A 22,606-nucleotide genomic window follows, 5' to 3' on the forward strand; every position below is an offset into this window, starting at 1 on the left:
AAGATTACTTCGAATAAACCAGAACCGTATGTTAACATGCGGTTTCGGTTATGAACTCAAGTGCCACTAAAACTGTCCAGAACGCAATCGATATCTGTGCAGATGACATAGGTCATTGCCGAGGATATATGGACCTGACTGTGTATTCCGATTTGAAAACAGCTTTTTTGTTTTTTCCAGAAGGTACCAGATAACTATGATAGTTTCACTGGTTACGTGTGAAACTACACTGGACTAACGAAATTCTAAATGAAACGAAAAGAAGGGAAAAAAGGACCACCAGTAAGTTTGCTCACTTGACCATGATCTCTCTCTCTCTCTCTCTCTCTCTCTCTCTCTCTCCCCTTTGACAGAGACACGCGTATACATACATGGTTTTCCCACCCTGCTAACGCAATTTTTAGTTATGCTCAGATGCTTTGATTGATGCAAACTAAACGTTTATATTAAAAACAAAGGTTGCACTGCCTGTTTCATTATTATTATTATTATTTATTTTATTTTATTTTTTTTTTTTTGCTTTCTTAAAGATAATTTTATATAGTATAATGTAATGTACATTCGGTTTCCTTGATGTAGGACATGCAGGTGACTAATAATATTACTACCACACTATGAATTCTACAATGGGTTCATATCGGCACAGCACTGGTGTTTCCCCTTTTTAACAACGTAAGAAAACTTAAGATAAAACCGTAAGGAAACAGATCCCCGTATACAGCATAAACACAAACAGCAAGGCGCCTCCGTAGCCAGGTGGGCAGGAGCAGCAATGCGTAGCACACGCTTCTTGATTAGACCGGGGTTCCAGCCCGTCACCACCAAATACGGAGGATGCGGAAAGATCAGGGAATGACCACCGCATATCCCCGGAGCAATATGACCATGGTTGCTAATGCTCCTAAAAATCAAATAACAAACAAACAGCAACAACCAAATATATGCACATATTTAATTGGACTGATTGAGGGATTATTTTATTTTTTATTTTTTTTGAAATTTAAGACAGAGCTGAAATAAGCACTTAAAAGCGGCACAGTTCATCCTCAGATTAAATCGTTTTCAGAGGCATTGAAAGATTTTTTTAGATAGTACTTAGAAGCCCAGCTCCAGATATTACAGCAATTGACGATGCTACTGGCTGGATAATGAGTAAGTTACATCCTTCTACTACTCACATTCTCTGCGGCGATTTTAACCTTCCACCCCCATCTCAGCCCTCTCCTTCAGCGACTAATGAAAAATCTCTGTCCATTAAAGTTTACGATTATCAATGAGGAGCCAACGAGAGGCACCAATCGCCTCGACTTGATTCTATGTTCTGGAATTTGCAGAGTCGACATTCCACCAGAAATGTCCTTCAAATCAGATCACGACCCAATTGTATTACTTCTTGTTCTGCCTATGCCCAGCTTCAATTGCCATAATACTGTAGAAAAGAAAATCATATTTTCTCCGACTTTTCTGGATCCCAAAAAGTGCCTCGAGGCATGTGCTTGATGGATCTGACCTATTCCATGGCACGTTCTTGATGGAACTGACCCAATCCTCTCAGTTGATCTAATCACAAATGGATAAATATGCATCAGCCAACCGTACATATTTCTCCATGAAATGTGTACGCGCAGTTTCCACAAGCAGTACATTCACAGACAGTGGAAAATCTCTGACACAAGCCAAGATCGAATCCTATACTCCAGAGCAAGAGCTATTTTCAACAGACTCAAGTCATCAGCAATAAAGAGATACACCGATGCTACCTTGTCTAAAGGAAAAGCGCCATACTCATCCAGACAGTCTCATTAATTGAAATCTTGATCTAGATAACTGGATGGACTACATTTAAAGATTCAAAGCCAATCCCGCTTCTGATGAAATTCCTCTCCAAAACTCTTAATTTGCTCCTACTGATGACCTTTCCATAATTTTCATCACAAGACAACAACTGATATATGCTATTAACTTCCTGGGTCCATCTAGTACCGCAGGCCGAGATAAGATACCTCATTTCATAATTAAGTTCCTTAGCCCCTACATCCTAGATGCATTGATCTCAATCTACAACTCTGTTCTTTCCACACGAGTTTTCCCTGCTCAATGGTATGGAATGAATACTCTGTGAGTCCACTGCCTAAGGTTAAAGCGCCAACAAGCCTAAAAGATTTCAGACCAATCTCAACTTCTTCCACCCTCCTCAAACTTCTTGAAAAGGTACTCCTTCCAGCATTAAACAAACAGCTGATGCCACAGAAGCCGAAACAGTTCCATTTCGCAGTCGCAAATAGATCCACCATAACAAACCTCATGGCCGCACAGACATCAATTTTTCAAGCCTTGAAAACTAAATCCGAATTAGCTATTGTGTACGCCGATATTGGAGCTGCTTTTGACAGCCTAGACATCACAGCCCTTCTCAGTCTTCTGCAATTCTTCTTCAGGATTAATGGAGACCTATAGCTTTCTTCACCGCCTTATTGAGGAATAGAAGTGTTCACCTCACAATGAAGAAGACCCACTTGAGGAGAAAAATCAATGCAGGAGTCCCACAAGGTGGCGTCTTGTTTGGCCTTCTTTTCTCAGCATTCTAATTCCTTTCATGAGTCCCCGTGATGATGCACTAATATATGCCGACGGTATAAATTTTTTTACCTTAATCCCACCGTCTGCAAACCCAATGGCAATTACGTCTTCAATCACAGAGAACCTGACCGCTCTTTCAACTTACTTGAAGATGTTTGGGTTAAACCTTAACCCTTCAAAATCTGCAATAATGATTTACTCATTGAAACAGCAACCAACAGTAATTCAACCATCAGTTTTGGGTACTCTTATCCCAGTGATTACCTGCCATAAGGATCTCGATGTCTATTTTTATCCGAAGCTGAAATTTAATGTTCACACAGAATACCTCCGGAAGCGATTTAACACCTTACGCTGGAGAGCGAAGCAACACTTACTTCATTCCAACGATGCCGCAACAACTACCAGATATCTTCAAACCACTTCAAACTATCCGGTTATTTAATGCGCTGCTGAAATTTGAGCATCTGCGTCGCCCTCACTTCAAAACCGGTGTTCTTGTGTGAATACTGGACCATGAAATGGGCCACAAATAAGCATCGCCGACCCCCTCAATTGAGAACAACTGACATGGCTGAGCAGCTAAATGTACCCAGGCTCTCGAGGTTAATTGACAGCAGGCGTTTAATGACTACAGTAAAAATGTACACAGCAGTGATAAACGCCCCAAACATCTGGGGTTTCTGTCAGTGGCACAATCCTCTGCCATCCTTGAGGTCAGACCCCACACTAATCCTCATATACAACCGGTTGAAACTGTGTAGTCGGTTCCTACCTGCCCAGGCACTCCCCAAAATTCAGGCACTGCTCCGTCTTGGAGTCAACCTACAGAAAATGGCTACCGACTATAAATTTGCAGATAAAGGAACCACTAGGTGGCAGTGATCACAGTGTGCTGAAGTGGGATTTACTCAAAGAGGTAACTACCGTCAGGGGTAAAGGAAAGGGTTTTTGCTTCCGTAAAGGGGAGTACAGTGGTCTCAGACAGTTTTTAAATTCTGTACAGTGGGATCAACTGACGATGTTACCAACAGTAAATTCTAAGTAGAAAGCATTCAAGGAATTAATCGTGGAAGCTACTAGACTTTATATACCGATTAAGAAATATTGTTCAAGGTTTAGGCCTAAATGGTTATCAAATGAACTAATGAGACTCGTGACAGAGAAGAAAAATGCATGGGATGCATATAAATTATCAGGTGACGCAGAAGCCTGTGGCAGATATAAACTAGTCTGTAATCAGGTCACAAAGGAGGTTCGGCAGGCGAAGGCGGATTACGAGAAATCTTTGGCAAAAGATGCTAAGAAAAACAGCAAGGATTTCTTTACTTATATAAACTCTAAAAGGAAGGGGCTGAATATGATTGGTCCACTTGACATCGATGGTTCGACTGTTGATGATCCTGCTCAGATAGCAAACAAACTGAATGAGTATTTTGCATCTACATTCACACGTGAGGAATTATTACAGTTTGAAAATGGAAGAAGGTTATCAAATTGTAGCAGTGTGCTTAATGATTTTGTAATAACTGAGAGCAAAGTGGAGGAGAAATTGTTGAAGTTAAACATAAGAAAGGCACCTGGGGTGGATGGGATCTATCCAGTTATTTTAAAGGAGGCGGCAAAGCAACTAAGCAAACCCTTAGCCATAATTATGAGAGCATCCTTGGACTCAGGGGAGGTTCCCACGGACTGGAGATGTGCAAATGTGTCCCCAATTCACAAAGGTGGATCGAAGGGGGCCACGAGTAATTACAGACCAGTTAGTTTAACTTCTGTTCCGGGTAAAATAATGGAGTCGCTGGTTAAAGATGCATTGCAGGATCATCTAGACAAGACTGCAGCAATAATTCAAACACAGCATGGGTTTGTTAAGGGAAAGTCTTGTCTGACAAATTTGATTGGTTATTATGATGTGGTCACAAAGGAACTGGATGCAAAAAATAATTTTGATATCATATACTTGGATTTCAGGAAAGCTTTTGACACTGTTGCGCATGGAAGACTACTGTACAAATTGGAGCAGAATGGTATTAAGGGTAAGTTGCTACAATGGATAAAAGGATGGTTAAGTGGGAGAAGACAGAGGGTGGTAATCAATGGGTGCTGCTCTTCGTGGACTAATGTTATTAGTGGAGTCCCACAGGGTTCGGTGTTGGGTCCACTGTTGTTTTGTGTATTTATCAATGATATTGATGAAGGTATATCAAGCTTAATGTCGAAGTTTGCAGATGACACAAAGGTTGGCAGGGTTGTTAATGACAGTAATGGCAGTGTGCTACTGCAACAGGATCTAGATAATTTGGGCAGATGGGCTAAGAAGTGGCAACTGAAGTTCAACCTTGACAAATGCAAAGTACTGCATATGGGTAGAAGTAACCCCAGAGAAACGTACCAACTGTGTGGTACTACACTTAAGGTGGTAGAAAATGAAAAAGACCTGGGAGTAATTGTGCAGTCAGATATGAAGTTTTCTGAGCAATGCAGACAGGCTGCTAGGGCCGATCATGGGGTTTTGTCAATGATATATAGGAATTTTGCTAGCAGGGAAAAGGAGGTGATTGTCCCTCTGCATAAGGCAATGGTCAGGCCACGCCTTGAGTACTGCGTACAGGTCTGGAGGCCTCATTTTAGGAAGGATGTAGATTTGCTTGAGCGTGTACAGAGAAGCGCAACACGATTGGTGAGGGGAATGAAGGGATTCTCTTACCAAGAGAGGCTTAAGTTCTGCAAATTACAGTTGCTGGAGACTAGGCACCTGCGCGGTGGTCTGATTGAGGTCTATAAGGCCTTGAATGGGTTGAGCACGCTGAAATCTGATGGGATCCTTCCACTTGTCCAGATTACGAACCTACGGGGACATAAGTTCAAATTAAGAAAGGACAGATGTAGAATAGATGTGCGGAAATTTGCCTTTAGCCAGCGGGTGGTTAATTGCTGGAACAAACTTCCATCTGTCGTTGTGGAAGTTGATAGATTAAATAAATTTAAGGAGGAACTGGACAGGCATTTGGAGGGAATGGTGTGATTTTTTATTTATTTATTTATTTTTTTTTTTTTGGCTGATGCTGCATAAGCTCCTACACTTGCTTTCTTGCATCATATGCCACTACTACTACTACTACTACTACCGTCACATGCTTCTCGAGTGGATTACATCTGTGGAACTGGGTTACGATGTTCAGTTCCTTTTAATATTTTCCTATTTATTATAATTTAATTTTTACATGTTTAATTTTGTGTAACTCATAATTTCCCATGTAACTGTAATTTTTGCCAATTTAATCACATATATAATGTAAAACTCCTGGCCATGTCGCCGTGATGAGAACTATTGTTACTAGTACATGTACCGTACTTAGCAGCAATAAAGAAGTTTAATTAAGCATTTTGATATGTAAATAATTACCAACGTTGTTACTTAAGATGCAGCGCAAAATGGTAAACTCGGCTTTAAGAGTTCTCTTTGTCTTTTACAGCACCTTGTTCTCAAGGTAACAGGTAGGGATGAAACTGCCCAACTGATTCTCGCAGTGAGTTGCTTTTCGAAATATTTTTATGTGAAAGGTAAATTTAATCCCTCATTTAATCAACCATTCATGATTGATACAAGGAAATTGTTCAACTGATTTGTTGAATAAATGTAAATAAATGATTATGCTCTGGAAGGCTCTTGTTTCTGTGCAATGAGTTCTGCACAATGAAACTGCTCATTTCGCCAGAAGTTAAGTTAAACCACAATAATTGTCAGCAATAACAGCCTTCCTCTATGGCTCTGCTGTTTGTTAGACGATAAAAGGCGGGCTGAGCTATCAGATGATTTCCGACTGACCTCATTCATGATTTGCTTTCATCGATTATGTCATACCTTTATGGTATACTTGGATTTATAATAAATGGCGCATGCTTTAGTAGAATCCTTTATAATCTTTAGTAATCTTTATAATCTTTAGTAAGAGATGCACCAACGGTGCATCTCTTACACGTAAAATTAGAAATATGAGCGCCGCAAATGGATTACATGATAATTTTTCTCTTCACTATTGCTCCACAGAATTCGCACCGCTGTATTATAAGTGGTTTTTTGTTTTTTTTCATTATGATATAAAAGAAATGGCGCGTTAGAAGAAACAAGGTTGACATAGGAATAGCAATTCACGTTTTGCGATTCTTTCGCATGATACGTTTAGAAACTTCTTTGCTGTCTGCTAATCCCTACAATATAATAGAAATAGATGTACAGAAAGGCAAAAACTAAAGCGTAATAAACTGCACTTACAGTTGATGAGTTGTTCGGTTAATCTTGTCAGTAGTATGTTATGTGTGTGCGTGCGAGTGTGTCGGAAGGCCAGCTAGAAAAATAGACACGGTGAGCAAATAAACCATGTGATCCGCTTAATACCAAAACTGAGATGATCTTCGATCCTTCAGTCACTTTTCATTTTGCCGTGTTGACCGAGTGTGTTAGTGTGCTACTGAAGTCTTTAGGTTTGAATTTTATAAAATGCGAGTGAACAGTTTCATTTTATGAAATTACTGGATCGTCTTAAAGTGATTAACAGGTTGCCATTTAAACAATATTTGGAAGTTATCTTTTCTTGAGTATTATAGGCCTATGATTTAATTCAAATAAACAAACTTTTTTTGTAGTTGAAATAGTGAGGTAATTGGATTATGATAATAATTTTCAAGATTCGCATTTTTGAGATATAGCGAATCATTTTTTATCTAAACTTCTCTTTTTCATCCATGGAAATTCATGTTTTTCATCCAGAAAAACAAGAAAACCGATTATGAAATATCCACTACTTACAGACACGCTCAAATTTCAATAGAATTCCAATAAAATCCCGTCCAAGGTGTCTAGTTGATAAGCTCTAAAGATCACATCTTCTAAACCGTTCCACATAGGGATTATGCTTAGTTCTCTTCATGAATCCAGTCACTTCTCCATTGTACCTCTTCTAGAAGTTCTGTATATTTCTTTAGATGCGGCCTCCAGACCTGAATACAGTATTTCATCTGTAGTCACCATCTTCTTATAGAATAAATCATAGAGAGAGAAAACATTGTGTGCCCTTCGTGCCACTGCCACCTGCTTACACTGCATAATGTACTCTATGCCTTTCTCTATTATAATCTCAATTATTTTCTCATGCTGGACATCCTTTAATTCTGCTCTCCCCAAATCTATAAACTACTCTTGGGTTTCTGTTCCCGAGTGCAAGTGCATTTGCACTTGGGAAACAGAACTTTCCATTTGGTATCATTAAAATTAGCTGCCATTTTTCAGCCGATACTTGCAGTTGGTCCAAATCCTTTTATGGCAACATAGCCTGGTTCTGATCGTTAACTACCTTCCCAACTTTTAAGTCATCAACAAACTTTGAAAGCTTTCTATATCCTTTCTATTCCTCATCATTATAATTTTTCTCTCTAGATATAAAATCATTGCACCTGCTATATTTAGGCTCGTTTGCATATATATACCATATTATTTTGTTAAATATACGTACTGTATTAGTTTATGGCGAAGATTATCGTAAAAGACATACCGAGATAAATCTATGGAGAACGCATAGGCGAAGTATGTACTCACAGGAAACATGTACTCAAAGGATAATACACAAAAACGTATCGCTGTATACCTACAATTTGGGTGACTTCTTCCTGGGTCAACCATCCAAATTGAAAGGAAAACAACGATAGGGAATTCTCTTTCTGTAATCAATATGCACTATGGCAAAATCAACTTTGAGGTTATATAACAAATAATATAAATTAGGATTATATAAAACATAATATAAATTAGGATTATATAAAACATAATATAAATTAGGATTATATAAAACATAATATAAATTAGGATTATATAAAACATAATATAAATTAGGATTATATAAAACATAATAGAAATTAAGAAATCTCGATTTTATATAATGCACAGTACATATTGATCGTCGTTGTCCTGACAGAGAACGAAGGATATAAAGTTAAAAACTAAAGCAAGAATAAAGCACGTAAAAGCTAAAACATGAATAAAGCACGTAAAAACTAAAGCATGAATAAAGCACGTAAAACACACAGCACGGCATATGAATTTAAATATTCAGGTGGCCTAATATAATAGGGTTTTTTTTTTTTTTTTTTTGTAAGCCTATGTAGTCTTGGTGGAGGTCATTGTACTGTCTGCCATGGAGTGCCTTCTTCGTCCATCTTTCTGTTTTTGTTTCTTCTGTCTGTGTGAGTGTGGTCTCCTTGTTGAGGTTGAGTGTTGTGTGCTGTTTGTTTTTCTTTTTTTTATGCTTGCTTGATAGATTGGTGCTGTGTTTTCCTTGAAGTAATCCTGCAGGTTCTTAATCGCCTTCTCTCGTTCAGTGAGGTCAGTCAAACCCCTCCCTCCTTCTTTACGCTATGGTCGATCTCTCGATGGCCGACTTCTGGTAGTATTGGCGATCCTTAGTCATCATTATCCTGGTCGATCTCATAATCTCTTCCAGCATGGTGTTGGTCCAATTTACGATCCCGAAGGAGTACGCTGGTACTGGGACTGCGTAAGTGCTTATGGCTGTGACCATGTTCCCACCATGCAGATTTTATTTTAGCAGGCTTCTGTCACTAATGGTATCTCTCAGCCAGGCGGGCCTTGATCTCCTTGTGTTCTAACTGGTGGGTCTGCATCATCTACACATATTTGTATGTCTCTCCCTCTGTCATGGCTTCAATCTCATGACCGGTCTTCAGCTGGTAGTTTCGTCCGACTAAATATCTTTGATGTAATCTTTGGGTCTTGCATTTGTCTAGGCCAAATTCCATTTTGATGTCCGTACTGAACTCTTTGGTGATCGGGAGTAGCTGCTGGACTTGATTCTCAGTTGCGGCATAGAGCTTGATGTCATCAATGTAGATCAGGAGAGAGAGAGAGAGAGAGAGAGAGAGAGAGAGAGAGAGAGAGAGAGAGAGAGAGAGAGAGAGAGAGAGAGAGAGAGTGTACGGGTTCTTCCTCCCTTCTTTTAGGGTATATCCATACTCGCTGTTATTGAGCATGGTAGAACATGGATTGAGTGCTAGACAGAACTATGGTGGACTCAGAGAATCTCCCTGGAAGATTCCTCTTGATGGGATCGTGATGTTCTCGACCTTAATGGTGGTCTTCCATTTTGCCATGGGGTACCCACCGGTATTGCACTACCTCCGGTGTGTGCGGGATCTGTGCAAAAGAACACACACAGATGATGACAACAGAATGCATACTACATTCTGTTGTATGCACCAAACACTAACATATTTTCAGGCTCGCTATACAGTTTCTGTGTGATCACAATGGACAAAGGTGGAGATGGGCATTTGCCTAGGAGCCATCCAGATACAGGAATAACACACACACACACACACACACACCTAGGATAAATATATGTTTGAAAATGTATATAAAATTGTATATAAATCTTGTATTTAAAATTATATATATCTTGAAAATCTACATAAAATTTCTGTGTGTGTAGTAAATTAATGAAAAAAATGAATTTTGCTATGGTGCGCCTGAGATATCGTCTCTCCACACCGGGTGGAAAAGACCCGGGTTCGAATCCCGCCGATAACGCGAGGAACATTAATGGCCTTTTTTCACTGCGTGGCTCAGTTAGTTGGTCTCAGGCGTAGATAGCAAGGTTTCTCCCCAAGAAACTGGGGTTTTTTCGTCCAGCAAAACAGGCAAATCGACCAGAGAACACACGCAATTTATAGATATAATATATAAACGGGTATATGTAAGAAATTACGGGTGGCCCTAATATAGTAATTTTAAATTTGCCATGGTTGCTTTTAGAAAGTTTCTCAATGTTTTATTGGCTTTGTAGATCTTCAATGTCGCTATTAGCTAGCTATGGAGCACGCAGTAGTCGACGTAGGCCGCATACAGGTTGCAGTGCTTCTTGTAGGATTGCTTCCTAACTGCAGCGTCAATAGTCAATTGCTCATCTGCTAACATCCCTTTTGTTGCTCAGTCATGATGTTCTGGCTCTCCAAGTGGTCTGATATTTTCTTAGTTATGCAGTTGGTCGGAATCTTGTACATTTTTGGGAGACAGGTGGAGATTTGGTCTGTACTTTGCAGGGTTTATGACTTCTTTGACCTTAGCGTTCAGGTAGGTAGTTACTTGAGTCAAAGATTCTGGGATTGTGTCAGGGTGCCTTATTATATGGGTTAGCTGTTCCGCTGTGTGCTGTGTGTTTGTTTGTGCAGTTGAACTTCTTGTACCAGAAGCTGTGGATTATTATTTGTAAAAAAACATTTATTATTATTATTATTGCTGCTCGTATATTATTTCTCCCTGATTGGGGGTTCCACCTCATGACGGGTATTGCTGCCAAGTACACAGGGTGGTTGTTATGTCTGATGTTACTGTTGGTCGAGGAACTCTCTGACAATCCTACAGGTGTTCAGCATTGCGACTTTCTGGAGTTCCTTGTAGGTGTTCGCCGGGAGACCTATTGCTGCTAGGCTGTTATGTAGGGTCTTTGGCACCATACCTGTGGTTGATACGATGATTGGGATGGTCGTTACTTGTTGCATATGCCACATCTCTTTGATCTCCTGTCTTAGGTTCGTGTACTTCCTGATTTTTTCCCAATGGATTTTCTGCAGGTTTCCAGTGTTGGGTACCGCTATGTCAATCAGATAGGTAGCCTTTTCCTTCTTATTCACAAGGGTTATGTCCGGTCTGTTGTGCGGGATTGTCCTGTCCATTATTATGGCGCGGTCCAAGTACAGCTTATGGGTTCGGGTCTCTAGTACTGCCTGGGGTTCGTACTTGTAGTACGCTACACTTTCTTTGATCAACTGGTATTTCCTCGCTAGCGTCTGATGTACTATCCTGGTTACCTGGTCGTATCTATGAGTGCTCAGTCTGGGTGATCACCTTGCATCCCGCGGTGATGTGTTGGATCGTTTCTGAGGCCAGGCGGCATCGTCTACATGTGTCATCTAACATTCCGGGCTCCTTGGCAATGTATTTTCTATAGTTCCTGGTATTGATTACCTGGTCTTGGATGGCGAGCATGAATCCGTGAGCCATGCACTGGAAGCAATTTTATCTATGTGACCCAGTCTGCGCTGGTAGCACAGTGATATCGTCACCGTCCTCCCCACACCGGGTGGAAAAGGCCTGGGTTCGAATCCTGTCGATGACGCGAGGAACTTTAATGGGCTTTTTTCACTCCGTGGCTGAGTTAGTTGGTCGCAGGCGTAGATAGCAAGGTTTTTCTCCCCAGTAACTGAGGTTTTTTCGTCCAGCAAAACAGGCAAATCAACCATAGAACATACGCAATTTACAGACACAAATACGGGTTAATGCATTTAATTACGGGCAACCCTAAAATAATAATAATAATTATTATCTATGTGACCCTGATGGAGATCATTGTAGTATCTGCCATGGAGTCTTCTCTGCCCATCTTTCTAGCTTCGTTTGTACCTCCTGGTTGGGGAGGGACCCCTCGCTTAAGTTGAGTGGGGGTATACTGCTTGTCTATCTTCCTTATGGCCTGGTGGAGTGCTGCTGTGTGTTTCTGGAAGTAATCCTTCAGGTTAACTATCGCTGCCTTCTGTTGCTCAATGAGGTGTATCAAGCCCCTTACTCCTTTCCGGGCAATTGTCAGTCTCTCCACGGCAGCTCTCGGGTGGCGTTGGCGGCTCTTGGTCATCATTGTCCTTCTCTTTCTCATGATATCCTCCAGTTCGGTGTTAGTCCAATCTATAACCCCGAAGGAGTATGTTACTCCTTCGGGGTAAGTATGTTACTTATGCACTGGGACTACATAGGTGTTTATGGCTTTAACTGTGTTCCCTCCGTTCAGCTTTGCTTTCAGCAAGCTTCTGAGTTTATGATGGTATTTTTCGGTCAGGCACGCCTTAATTTCCTTGTGCTGTAACTGCTGAGCCTGCATCATCTCCAAGTATTTGTAGGCCTCCCCCTCTGCCATGGCATCGATCTCTTTACCACTCTGCAGCTGGTAGTTTCGGTTGACTAATTTTCCCTGACGCAGTCCGTGGGTCTTGCATTTGTCTAGACCAAATTCCATCCTAATATCCTTGAAGAATTATTTGGTGATCTGGAGTAGTTGCTGAAGGTGCTTCTCGGTTCCCGCGTAGAGCTTGCTGTCATCCATATATATTAGATGGGTGAGGGTGTACAGGTGCTTCCTTCCTTCTTTAAGGTTATATCCATACTTGCTACTGTTGAGCATGGTAGATAGCGGGTTAAGTGCTAGACAGAACCACAATGCAATGAGCTCAGGGCATCTCCCTGAAAGATTCCTCTCCTGATGGGGATTGGCCTGGTTGTGATGTTTTCAACCTTAATGGTGGTACTCCATTTCACCATCGTTTCTCCTAGGACGTTTGTCACTATCGGATTGACTTTGTAGATTTTCAGCGCCTCTATTAGCCAGCTATGAGGCACGGAGTCGAAGGCCTTGCGGTAATCGATATAGGCTGTGTACATGTTGCGGCACTTCTTGTATGCTTGCTCCATAACCGCAGCATCTATGGTTAATTGCTCCCTGCATCCTTTGATCAGCCGCTTACATCCTTTCTGCTGTTCGGCCATTATGCTCTGACTCTCCAAGTGATCTGCTATCTTCCTGGTTATGCAGCTGGTCAGAATCTTGTACATTGTTGGGAGGCAGGTGATTGGCCTATATTTCGCCGGGTTTCTTGTATCTTCGTCTTTAGGCTTCAAATATATGATTCCTTGAGTGAGAAACTTCGGGATTGTCTCTGGGTGCCTTATCATTTGCTCTGCCAGGTGCTTGTGTGTGCAAGTGAGCTCCTTGTACCAGTAGTTGTGGACGTTATCTATTCCTGGAGTTTTCTTGCGTTCTAGTTCTATCCAGGTGGCTCGGCTGTTATGTTTTACTTCCCTGCTCCATATGTTTCCCCAGAAATCCTCAATCGTCTTCTTCTCGGGTGGTCCGTTCCCTTGTTTCCCGTCTTCTCCGAGATTCCTGTAGAAACCTCTTTGGTCCTCATCGAAGATTGGGTTGTTTATTTTACTCTTGGAGCTCTCTTTGTATCGGCGTAGTCTCTTGCTGAGTGCAAGGAGGTTCTGCTTCAATGTGTCCAAGTACTCTCCTATTCTCTGATTTTTTGTCTCATGTTTGCTGTGGACGCTGTCTCTCTTGAGGATACTCTTCACTTTTCCAATTAATTTCTTACTCCTATTGCCCCGTTGGTACTGGGTCAATTGGCCTATCTTGACTCTTAATTCTTCTATCTTCTGTTGAAGTCTTCTTTCCCAAGCTGGTGGTTCCTTCTGTTTTTGGTTCTTCTGCTGCTGGTCTCTCGCTTCTCTTCCATTAATCCTCGTGCCTGCTACCGCAGCACAATACACGGCTATGTGGATGGCCTCCAGTGTTGCTCCATTGCTGTTGAGGTAATGCGGTATTATGTGCCGATTCAGGTGGTCTGTGACTCTCCACAATGTTCTATTCGGCCTCTGCTTCGGTATCACGCGAGTCTTTGTGGGGTTCATTCCTTCGAATTCTGTTAGGGCCTTCTTCCTCTCGTCCTCTATTCTGGATATCATGACCTCGTCTGTTTCCACTGCAGCTGCTGCGGGTTGTATTTCCTCTTGCTCTTCTGCCTTTGGTTCGGCAGAAGAGCAAGAGGAAATTATTATTATTAAAAATTAAAATATCAAATTAAAAATAAAAGTAAAATAAAATAAAATAGAAAAAAATTAAAAAAATATTATTACAAATTATTATTATTATTATTTTATTATTATTATTATTATTATCATTAATAAATTAATAATAATTGATTGTTAGTTCTTGCCTTGTGTATATTTTTATTATGTGCTTAGCAAGTTCTTTTATTTTTCCTTTTTTATTTTATTTTATTGAATTTATATTACAAAGACTTTTATGTACTGTATCAATGCTACTGCATTAAGAATATGACTACTCTCACTTTTTTATGCATACAACTTCTCAATCATACCACTTCTTTTTTATTTGCAATCGACTGAATAGCAATAATTGTTTTGCTTTTATATTGTACATTAAATAATGGTTTGAACTTTAATTAAATTTTTTAAACTTGACCCTGAAAAAATATAGTATTCCTTTACTTTTCTTTTTAATATAATACTAAATTTATGTTCCATTACATTTATGACTATAATGACGCCATATGATGCAACTCATTGTAACCGGGTGCATCGCCTGTAATATGTTTAAATCTAAATAAATAAATAAAATGAACTGCTTTTGGCTTATTTACTTTACTGAAATTTTTTCCGGCTTGGGAATTATCTAAACTTCAATTTTCAACTTATTCATTCTTATAAGAGAAACGACCTAATGCGTAGCTGTTATAGTCAAGGATTAATCGAAAAGTGATTTGTACAGTCTCATTGCCAGTTGGGCGCCTCCGTAGCCAGGTGGGCAGGAGCAGCAGTGCATAGCCCACGCTTCTTGATTAGACCGGGGTTCGAGCCCGTGCCCACCAAATACGGAGCATGTGGAAAGCTCAGGGAATGACCTCTGCATATCCCCGGAACAATATGACCTTGGTTGCTAATGCTCCTAATAAACCAAATAACAAACAACATAACAAACATTGTCAGTTGTGTAAGCGGCAGAGGTTTCCATTCCAATTCTAACAGGCAGTTCAGTTCACAGAAATAGTCTTGACAACAAAACACTGCTGGTTTCCCAGCTAGTAGGAATGGGATCGAGATAAAATCTGCAAGCTTTTTGGCACAGAATACCATAACAGCTACGGATCATCAGCAGACGATTGTTATCTCAATAATATTTTCTGGATATTAGTTCGGGCCCTTTGTGATTAATAAAAGGGGAAATCTCTTCGGTACGATGCTTTAGCATTATCACAATTTCATGGTCGCTTTGTTTATCAAAAGAAAACTGCAATCTGTTTCCACTTATAAGATTAATTCCATTTAAGAGATATACTAGGTTTCCTCCGACACGCAAGTAGTCTTTCCTGCTGCTATTCAGACATAACTTTGCCAAAAACAGAGCATGTGCGCTGAAGAAACGTCAGCTGGCGAGGTTTCCATGGTGAATCTCTCGGTGACACTGTCGCAGCTATTTATATAGATTTTTTTAACCTTGAATCAATCCTGTACAATTCATTATACCGAAGTAAAATTCTGAAATTCTCTTATTAAGAATGATGGAACATTCTTCTTCAATCATTCAGAAGAAGAAATAGTCAACTTTACGTTACTCATGTTCTTTCAGTATGTTCGTGCTCGTTCTGCTAGTTCTCAGTTCTCATTTTATGGCGGGATGTTCTGAAATGGACAGTAAAAAAAATAATTAAAATTATTTTGTACTGCTCATTGTGATTGATGAGATTTTAACCTCAGTAGAGTTAAAGGCGCGTCAGTCACAGCAATGCTCGCTGACCCACTTGTTAAATTACTTTGCGAAAGACTGGGAGAATAGAAACCAAATTATTATTTATATGTAGCACAATCGTCGATGTGGCACAAATTGTGCGTATTTCATAGTCGGCTGCCTGTGTTTCTGGAAGCGAAAATCATGCAGCTCTCGCTTGAGATCAACTATCTCAGCTACGAAGAAAGAAAGAAAGGACATAATGGACATATGTCTCGTGACTTAAATTACGAGACATCATTCGTTTGCCCATGCTGTAGCCGAGTGGTCAAACGAGGTGGCAGAGTAGTATACGCGTTTGAATAAACTGTGATTCTAACTGACGTGGCTACTAAATACGGTGATGTTCTTGTATTTTTTTCTATTTTGTAAAGTCCACTGACCCTGTATGGTCGTTCCGGAGTATGAACAGAAAATTTATTTATTTTATTAAATTCTGGTGCTACAGATATGTAATTAACTCTTTGATAGTCAAAGAACTTTCCACACCGCTTCAAAGTATTCAAATATACGAAAACGTTCTTTCTTCTCAAATGATACCCTCAGAAAGAGAGAGGTTTAAGAATAGAGAATTAATTTCGCTCGACGAAATGAGTTAAGGAAATATTTTATTATCTAAAAATGTTAAAACATGAATTTGGTCTAGTAATTCAGCGAATTTGACCACATAGAAAATCTATGGATGCAATTAAAAAGAAAGGTTAAATGAAAAAAGAAAACCCCCGTTGAGTGCTTATGAGTCGATGTAGGTAATAATTAGAGTATAGTGTTGTGAAATGCCGCAAGAAACATTAAACCTCGTGTGCTCTATGCACAGGTATTGTAAAGTTGTATACATCATTCTCTTGGATATCCGACAAAATATTATGGTCAGTAATAAAACCTCTTTTAAAAACCGCCATTAATTGTTCAGTAATGTCTGATTTATTACTTTTTTGTCGAAGTGGATATTTTCTTCAATGTCACCTTAAGAATATGAGTTTTAACAAATAGATATTTATTTAAAGTATACCCAGTATAAAATAAAATAAAATAAAATATTTCAGTAGCTTTCGGAACTCGTGTCCCTTCGTCAACTGACAAATTTGAATACATTACAAGCAAAGTGTGGCACGTTACTCATTCGTCATTGTTGTAGCACGGACGTGTGCTGCCTTGCGCCAGTGATCATCCATCAATAAAACGGTTGTCTCCAGGATTGGATGTATACGCATGCCTTTCTGGCGATTTAATGCCTTAGGGTTGTTCATTATGTTTAGTGACTCTAGCCATAGGCGGTGGCGAAAGTGTCGCGCGTGGTCCACTATCTCAAAGTCGCGCTTGGGGTCAAGATCGTGGTTGGTAGCCCAAAAATGTTCTGCAAGCGCGGACTGGTCAGTTTCGGCAAGCCGGATTGCTCTGTCGTGTTCCGTGAGGCGATCCTGGAGACGTCTCGATGTCTCACCTACGTAGCAACTGTTACAGGCCCTACAGGTGATACGGTACACTACATTGCTGCGTAAGACAGGTGTGACAGGGGTCTTCACACTGGAGACAAGTGAACGTAGGTTCCTACCTGGTAATTGTACACATTTGATGTTGTAACTTCTCAGGATCTTCGAGATACGTCCTGACACTCCTGGATAGTACGGAATGTAGGCGGATGATATGCCGACTTGCTTCGGAGGTCTTGGGTTGGAAGTAAGTTCTTGTGCCTGTAACAAGCATCTGTTTAGTACATGGGATGGATAACCGCATCTGGTTAGGTCCGCCTTCACACGGGAGATCTCGTTACGTCTAATTGTGTCGGTGCTGGAATGGCTCCAGGCCCCGGAGAACAGGGTGCGGGCAGTGCTATTGAGATGGCTTGGAGCGTGGTCGGACCCGTAGTTGGTGAATTGACCGCACCACATGGGTTTGCGGTATACTGAGGTCTCTAGATGTGGGCCTACGCGATGCACTAGCACGTCCAGAAACGGGAGCGAACCGTCCACCTCTGATTCTACGGTAAACTTGATGAAATTGGATAGAGAGTTGAGGTATTCTAGTAGTACGGTTTCAGAACCACGTGGTATTATGGTAAAAATATCGTCGACATATCTACACCACGTTGTAATAGGTGTAGGTGGGTTCTGGTGTATCTGCTTCTCCAGATCTTCCATGGCGATGTTAGCTACTACGGAACTGACAGGGGCACCCATAGCAGTGCCATGTACTTGTTTGTAGAGTGAGTCTTCAAAGGTGAAGATGCTGCTAGAGAGGCATAGGTTGAGGGCGGTACAGATGTCATCAGTGGATAGTGACGTCCTGGATTGGAGGCTTAAGTCGCTCTCAAGGAGCCTTCTGGCGCAGTGCACGGCCTGTTGGACGGGAATCGAGGTGAATAAAGAAACCACGTCAAATGATGCCATGACAGAGTTATCAGGGATTGAAATGTCCTTAATGGTGTTAATGAATTCACTGCTGTTTTTAACTGTGTGAGACGTATTACCTATAAGAGGCGAGAGGAGGCTCGCGATGTGTTTGGACAGTTCATACGTTGGGGCACTGCAGCAAGACACTATAGGTCTGGGAGGAATACCCGGTTTATGGATCTTTGGTAATCCGTAGAATTGCGGTAGTTGGCAGCCAGTAGCACGCAGAAGATGGTGAGTCGCGGTCGGGATCTTCTTATCTTTAAGCCATGCGTGGACAAGTTTATTAACATTTGCTTCCAGACGTTTCAAGACTTTAACGGGAGGATCAGGTAGAGGTTCATATACGTTAGGATCGAGTAATAGGGCCAAGGCTTTCTCTCGGTAGGCTGATCGGTCCAGCACAACAGTCCGGCGCCCTTTATCCGCAGGAAGTACAACGATGGAGTTGTCTTTTCTTATAGATCCCGACCGCGACTCACCATCTTCTGCGTGCTACTGGCTGCCAACTACCGCAATTCTACGGATTACCAAAGATCCATAAACCGGGTATTCCTCTCAGACCTATAGTGTCTTGCTGCAGTGCCCCAACGTATGAACTGTCCAAACACATCGCGAGCCTCCTCTCGCCTCTTATAGGTAATACGTCTCACACAGTTAAAAACAGCAGTGAATTCATTAACACCATTAAGGACATTTCAATCCCTGATAACTCTGTCATGGCATCATTTGACGTGGTTTCTTTATTCACCTCGATTCCCGTCCAACAGGCCGTGCACTGCGCCAGAAGGCTCCTTGAGAGCGACTTAAGCCTCCAATCCAGGACGTCACTATCCACTGATGACATCTGTACCGCCCTCAACCTATGCCTCTCTAGCAGCATCTTCACCTTTGAAGACTCACTCTACAAACAAGTACATGGCACTGCTATGGGTGCCCCTGTCGGTTCCGTAGTAGCTAACATCGCCATGGAAGATCTGGAGAAGCAGATACACCAGAACCCACCTACACCTATTACAACGTGGTGTAGATATGTCGACGATATTTTTACCATAATACCACGTGGTTCTGAAACCGTACTACTAGAATACCTCAACTCTCTATCCAATTTCATCAAGTTTACCGTAGAATCGGAGGTGGACGGTTCGCTCCCGTTTCTGGACGTGCTAGTGCATCGCGTAGGCCCACATCTAGAGACCTCAGTATACCGCAAACCCATGTGGTGCGGTCAATTCACCAACTACGGGTCCGGCCACGCTCCAAGCCATCTCAATAGCACTGCCCGCACCCTGTTCTCCAGGGCCTGGAGCCATTCCAGCACCGACACAATTAGACGTAACGAGATCTCCCGTGTGAAGGCGGACCTAACCAGATGCGGTTATCCATCCCATGTACTAAACAGATGCTTGTTACAGGCACAAGAACTTACTTCCAACCCAAGACCTCCGAAGCAAGTCGGCATATCATCCGCCTACATTCCGTACTATCCAGGAGTGTCAGGACGTATCTCGAAGATCCTGAGAAGTTACAACATCAAATGTGTACAATTACCAGGTAGGAACCTACGTTCACTTGTCTCCAGTGTGAAGACCCCTGTCACACCTGTCTTACGCAGCAATGTAGTGTACCGTATCACCTGTAGGGCCTGTAACAGTTGCTACGTAGGTGAGACATCGAGACGTCTCCAGGATCGCCTCACGGAACACGACAGAGCAATCCGGCTTGCCGAAACTGACCAGTCCGCGCTTGCAGAACATTTTTGGGCTACCAACCACGATCTTGACCCCAAGCGCGACTTTGAGATAGTGGACCACGCGCGACACTTTCGCCACCGCCTATGGCTAGAGTCACTAAACATAATGAACAACCCTAAGGCATTAAATCGCCAGAAAGGCATGCGTATACATCCAATCCTGGAGACAACCGTTTTATTGATGGATGATCACTGGCGCAAGGCAGCACACGTCCGTGCTACAACAATGACGAATGAGTAACGTGCCACACTTTGCTTGTAATGTATTCAAATTTGTCAGTTGACGAAGGGACACGAGTTCCGAAAGCTACTGAAATATTTTATTTTATTTTATTTTATACTGGGTATACTTTAAATAAATATCTATTTGTTAAACTATGGACCCCAGTACTCCAGGCCCATTTGTCACTAATATGAGTTTTGTTCATAAAAATATTAAAAACGTATTTTTGAGTCAAAAATTTGTTGAAACAGCAAGTTGCTGTTAATTTGCCCGATATTTAATTCCCAACTTCAGCTGACGATGTGGCATTGAACTTATGCGTTTTTCTACGTGGCGTTCAGCAACGTAATCGACTGGTTACCTGCGATAAATAGAAGATACAGGGCTAATTATTCGCTGTAACTCTAAGCAATTGTAACTTTAAAACTACAGTCGAAGGTTTTACAAAACCTTCTTCGCCTGTGGTTCTACAAAAATCTCGTATTCATTTCATATGAGAAGGGATATGACTACAGCAATATGTTGCAATCATGATGATCTGGGAACATTACCTTTGAAGTTGATACCTTCTCTTTCATGAATTGGTTGATCCTTTCATCAACTACTGATCGCGCAAACTTCCCTTCTTTTATTGTTTATAGCCCCTAATGATCGCTACCAGCTTAACGTTGTGTCGAGAGCTTGTAGGCAATTTACAAAAGGTATGCAAACTCTTTAGACTTCAGATGTCTCTTCCCTCAAATTGCTTTTCCTTGTTTTGCCCTATTTTTATGAAGGGAAGAGCGCAGGTAATCTGGACCAAAAGCCACTTTAGAAGATTAACCCACTGGAGAGCAAACCAGAACTACTTTGCCACACTGGAAAGATCCATTTACCTTCGTCTCTTGGGAGGTATTTAGCTCGTGGAGAGGCTCTCTCATTGTTTAGGGTGACATCGACGGAGTAACTCTAAAATCATGCAGTAAAATTTTCTGTTCTTTAAAACCCACCATACATTTTTTAAAAGTTTTCCTTAATGGCGCCATAGCAGACGACATTAACTGTTAGATGAGCATCGCTTATTGCGAAAGTTGAATAGTGGAACAAATTTGCCTGCTTCGAAAATAAAATAAGACGAAAATTAAGGCAAAAGACCGAAATAATTATTCCCCAATCGTTGCGCTGTTGCTATAGTAATTCTGTCTCCCAGACAAAGTTAATAGTTTCTCTAATTGAACACAAACGATCCAGCAAAGAAAAGTTTTCGGATCGGCACTTTTCTCTCCGGTTTACAGCAGACTTGCTTTACAGACCATGAATTTATTTAAAGATTTAAGATGTTATAATAAATTCATAAATCTTAAACTTTATTTATTTATTGTGATGACGATTTCGCTTTGGATAGTAATGAAATCATGAAACCTGCTGTTGTGTGTATATTTAACATGCTATTCTGTCAGGCGATGTGACGTAGCCACATCAATTTTGCGTAAGTCTTTATATTACACTTGATATCTAAACAACGACTGGAAATTTTTTTTGTCTCTTATTACATTCTGTGTATATTTCCATTTTAAGCGTTTTAGATTACTTGTATTGACTTTCCGTTTCTTTAGTAGTTGTATTTTCTATTTAGTATATGTTTTCATAATATAAGATATATGAAATTATTGAATCTTTCTTGAGTAGCTTCTCATGGAAATATTACTTTTAGGGTTCTCGCTGACTTTCCAGATGGCCAATGGACAGCATCTAGAGCAGAATTCATCATGAGAACAGGTAAGATATATGATACCACCAGTTGTTATCTGATTTACTGATAAGTTCTATATGATTTTTTTTGTTTTTGTCTTTTTTTTTGGCTTTTCTACAGGTGAAACGTGTTCTTTTGCCTATAGTACGAACATTTCAAAATAAACGGCAACTCTCCAGAATGTCTTTTCAAGTACCTTCAATATTTACAACAGAAAAGAAGAAATGTGAATGTTTGGACAATGCAAAATAATATACATCAGCATTACCTAAACAGAGGCGGTACTTTATTCCAGAGTAAAGTACTGGCCATCTTTCTCTTTGTTGCTGCTCTTGACCCCATTTATAGGGACTGCCTAGGGATTTCATTTCCTATGCAAATGACCTCAAGATGTTCATTTACTCCCGTGACTCAACAAATGCTTAAACTTCGAAAAGCATCTTGCCACAGCCAACAGGAAACTGGAATGATCCGCAAGATTTCTATTCTTCTTTT

At 40.8% G+C, this 22,606-nt stretch overlaps 1 protein-coding gene across 1 annotated transcript in view; it reads left to right on the forward strand.

The window, feature by feature from the left end:
• Positions 1-22,606, forward strand: part of LOC150080917 (uncharacterized) — a 408,289-nt gene that overhangs the window by 13,341 nt on the left and 372,342 nt on the right. The window contains exon 2 of the mRNA XM_090380855.1: positions 22,048-22,137. Coding sequence (XP_090236981.1) covers positions 22,048-22,137 — 90 coding nt within the window. The remainder of the gene's footprint in view (positions 1-22,047; positions 22,138-22,606) is intronic.

This window comes from Mastigoproctus giganteus, chromosome 9 (genome assembly GCF_048544385.1).
Source record: "Mastigoproctus giganteus isolate SK-2022 chromosome 9, ASM4854438v1, whole genome shotgun sequence".
NCBI lineage: Eukaryota > Metazoa > Arthropoda > Arachnida > Uropygi > Thelyphonidae > Mastigoproctus > Mastigoproctus giganteus.